The sequence below is a fragment of the Protobothrops mucrosquamatus genome, unplaced genomic scaffold (genome assembly GCF_001527695.2).
Source record: "Protobothrops mucrosquamatus isolate PMUCROS unplaced genomic scaffold, P.Mucros_1.0 scaffold1835, whole genome shotgun sequence".
NCBI lineage: Eukaryota > Metazoa > Chordata > Lepidosauria > Squamata > Viperidae > Protobothrops > Protobothrops mucrosquamatus.
This window is the reverse complement of record NW_015387967.1, coordinates 268,617-272,731: the sequence shown is the minus strand read 5'-3', so window position 1 is coordinate 272,731 and position 4,115 is coordinate 268,617. Positions and strand designations below refer to the sequence as shown.

General features: G+C 38.0%; 1 protein-coding gene across 1 annotated transcript in view; it reads left to right on the top strand.

Annotated features, from left to right (window-relative positions):
• Positions 1–4,115, top strand: part of REM2 (RRAD and GEM like GTPase 2) — a 12,045-nt gene that overhangs the window by 1,948 nt on the left and 5,982 nt on the right. Inside the window, exon 2 of the mRNA XM_015823325.2 lies at positions 2,434–2,507. Within this exon, the coding sequence (XP_015678811.2) occupies positions 2,434–2,507 (74 nt within the window). The remainder of the gene's footprint in view (positions 1–2,433; positions 2,508–4,115) is intronic.

Here is a 4,115-nt window from a genome sequence, read left to right as displayed (position 1 = left end):
AAAGAAAGAAAGAAAGAAAGAAAGAAAGAAATATCTCACCCCCAAGAGCCACTTCAGACTTTGGGGTTGAACTTTTTAATGGAATGTTGCAAATTTGGTACGGTGTCAAGGTGATGAGGATCCAGAAATTTAAATTATGCAGGAAAAGATTGCTCAAACACAGCACAGTTTTTCTCTCTCTCTACATTACAGCAAAATTGTTCTGCTGTGTGTGAAGGGCTAAGCTTCGTTAGAACAATTAGATGGTTTTGCAGTGCTCCCAAACATAGTTTAATTTACCAAATTTCTCCCAAGGATGCTAGACATAATGAAAAAATAAACCCATCCCGGACCAGTCAAATACAGATAATTAAACTGAGGAAAAACTAGGGAGCTGTTGGGCATATCCCATCGTTACTTAACTGACCATTGCTCTGGAAAAATTTGCACTCGTAATAAATGATAAAAAATCTCAGAATAGTTCTTTATTCTGCTAAATCAGAATCTACTCTGACCACCATCCACCCAGCAGCGAAAGCTCTTAAATTAATAAAGGAATGCTATCCTGCAGATTGCTTCGGGCAGGATAAAGGTGGAGGGGAAAAATAGGAATAACCAGATAGCTATTAATTATAATTTAATTTTAATTCAACGTTGATGCTAAATCCAGTCATGTCCTTTGTCATATAGACCCAGCTGCTTTCTGGAATGTTGTGCTTTGCATATTGCTTTATTCTACATTTTTTTTTTGCAACCATGGGTTGTTTGAAGCCAGCTTATCATGGGGTTTTGGCTTAGCTATAAAATATGTAAGAGGTTTCTGAACTGATAGATTAATAGTTTATAGTCTGTTTAACCCTTTGGAGAATCTGCTGCCCTCACAGGGATTAAATGAATGGAGGACACATTTAATTCCTCTTGTGATCTCCAAAATATATTTCTCCATGAAGTCTGTGTCAGTTGACTGGGAAGGGGAAGGGAGAGGAAAAGGGAAATGGGAAGAGGAAGGGGAAGAGAATGGGAAAGAGGAAGCAGAGGGGGAATTGAAGAAAAGCGTAGGGGAAGGGGAAGTACCAATAAAGAGAATCTTTGTAGCTCAGGGTTGACATGAGGGAATAGAATAGAATAGAATAGAATAGAATAGAATAGAATAGAATAGAATAGAATAGAATACAGAGTAGAGTAGAGTAGAGTAGAGTAGAGTAGAGCAGAGCAGAGCAGAGCAGAGTAGAGTAGAGTAGAATAGAATAGAATAGAATAGAATAGAATAGAATAGAATAGAATAGAATAATAAAATACAGAATAGAGTAGAGTAGAATAGAATAGAGTAGAGTAGAACAGAACAGAACAGAATAGAATAATAAAATACAGAATAGAATAGAATAATAAAATACAGAATAGAGTAGAGTAGAGTAGAGTAGAATAGAATAGAATAGAATAGAATAATAAAATACAGAATAGAATAGAATAGAATAGAATAGAATAGAATAATAAAATACAGAATAGAGTAGAGTAGAGTATAGAGTAGAATAGAATAGAATAAAATAGAATAGAATAGAATAGAATAGAATAGAATAGAATAGAATAGAATAGAATAGAATAGAATAATAAGGAATGGAATGGAATGGAATGGAATAGAATAGAATAGAATAGAATAGAATAGAATAGAATAGAATACAGAGTAGAGTAGAGTAGAGTAGAGTAGAGTAGAGTAGAGTAGAGTAGAGTAGAGTAGAATAGAATAGAATAGAATAATAAAATACAGAATAGAGTAGAGTAGAGTAGACTAGAGTAGAACAGAACAGAATAGAATAAAATAATAAAATACAGAATAGAATAGAGTAGAATAGAATAATAAAATACAGAATAGAGTAGAGTAGAATAGAATAGAATAGAATAGAATAGAATAGAATAGAATAATAAAATACAGAATAGAATAGAATAGAATAGAATAGAATAGAATAGAATAATAAAATACAGAATAGAGTAGAGTAGAGTAGAGTAGAATAGAATAGAATAGAATAGAATAGAATAGAATAGAATAGAATAGAATAGAATAGAATAGAATAATAAGGAATGGAATGGAATGGAATAGAATGGAATTGGAAGGGACCTTGGAGGTCTTCTAGTCCAGCCCCCTGCTCAAGCAGGAGAACCTATACCGTCTCAGATAAGTGACTGTCTACTCTCTTCTAAAAAACCTCCAGTGATGAAGCACCCAGAATCTCTGGTGGCAAGCTGTCCCACTGGTTAATTGTTCACACTGTCAGGAAGCTTCTCCTTAATTCCAGGTTGCTTTTCTCCTCGATCAGTCTCCAACCATTGTTTCTTGTCCTGCTCTCTGGTGCTCAAGACCAAATTGTTCCCAACCACCATCTTTTTTTAAAAAAAGACCCCCCTCCGTAGAAATACGATTGTACTGATCAGATGTTCACTTCTTTTTTTTTCTACCAGAAGATTCATACGAAAGAAGATTCTACGTAGATGACGAAGAAGTTACCTTGATATTGTACGACATCTGGGATCAGGTATGACGTCCCCCCTCCCTCTTTTCATCCGCCAGTAGAAGGATAAAATCCAAAAGGACAATCTGAAAGGGCCAAGATCCAAAGCTAATCAAAGCCTCTGATTTTTTTTCAGAAGGCAACGGGACTGTTTTTTTTCCTTGAGGAAGGAGAAGAAAAAGAGATTTCGCTTTTTACCCAAGAAGCTTCATCTGTTCTGGCAAGATGTGGATAATTTTTCTTTGCAATCGTCTGGTCGTTAGTACTCTCCCTGAGAGTTCTTGAGGCCACTTGGAGGTTCAAAATCATATTTCTTTGCAATCATCTGGTCGTTAGTATTCTCCCTGAGAATTCTTGAGGCCACTTGGAAGTTTAAAATCATATTTCTTTGCAATCATCTGGTCGTTACTACTCTCCCTGAGAGTTCTTGAGGCCACTTGGAGGTTCAAAATCATATTTCTTTGCAATCATCTGGTCGTTAGTACTCTTCCTGAGAATTCTTGAGACCACTTGGAGGTTCAAAATCATATTTCTTTGAAATCATCTGGTCGTTAGTATTCTCCCTGAGAGTTGTTGAGCACTTGGAGGTTCAAAATCATATTTCTTTGAAATCATCTGGTCGTTAGTACTCTCCCTGAGAATTCATGAGGCCACTTGGAGGTTCAAAATCGTATTTCTTTGCAATCATCTGGTCATTAGTACTCTTCCTGAGAGTTCTTGAGGCCACTTGGCGGTTTAAAATCCTATTTTTTTGCAGTTCAGATGTCTGCAAAGAAATATGATCCTTCCAACCCTTCCCCCACATCCTGTCAGAAATAATCTTTCCGTCCCCCCCACCACCATCCTGCCAGAACCGATGAAGCTTTTTGGAAACCTCTTCTTTTTTTCCCTCAAAACAGTGCAGTTGCCTTTTTAAAAAAAAAACAACACCTTTGAGACGATTTAAGACCTGGATGACTGAGAATCTCCACAGACATTAAGCCCTTCAAAGGTCACCTTCTTATACCCTGATTCTATATCCGACTTGGTGCGTTGCGGTTGCTTCAACCCACACGCAACGTCTGGGGAGTTTATGCCCTGTTGATGTAATGTCTGACATGGGCCCAGATCTTATTTTCGGTAAACGGTCCGCCTGTGAACGCAACAAGCAGCGTTTAATTTGAAACAGAAGGTTAGACTTTTGGTTAACTGGATCAGATTTAAAACCTTCCAATTAATCACAGAACGTAAAATAACAGAGTGGGAAGGGACCATGGAGGTCTTCTAGTCCAACCCCCTGCTCGAGCAGGAGACCCTAGGGCAGGGGTCTTCAAACTTGGCCCTTTTATGACTTGTGGACCTCAACTCCCAGAATTCCTCAGCCAGGCACACCTGGCTGAGGAATTCTGGGAGTTGAAGTCCATAAGTCATAAAAGGGTCATAGTTCCCTCACGCTGGCTGAGGAATTATGGGATTGAAGTCCACAAGTCCTCAAAGGGTCATAGTTCCCTCACGCTGGCTAAGGAATTCTGGGAGTTGAAATCCACAAGTCATAAAAGGGTCATAGTTCCCTCACGCTGGCTGAGGAATTCTGGGAGTTGAAGTCCACAAGTCATAAAAGGGTCATAGTTCCCTCACGCTGGCTGAGGAATT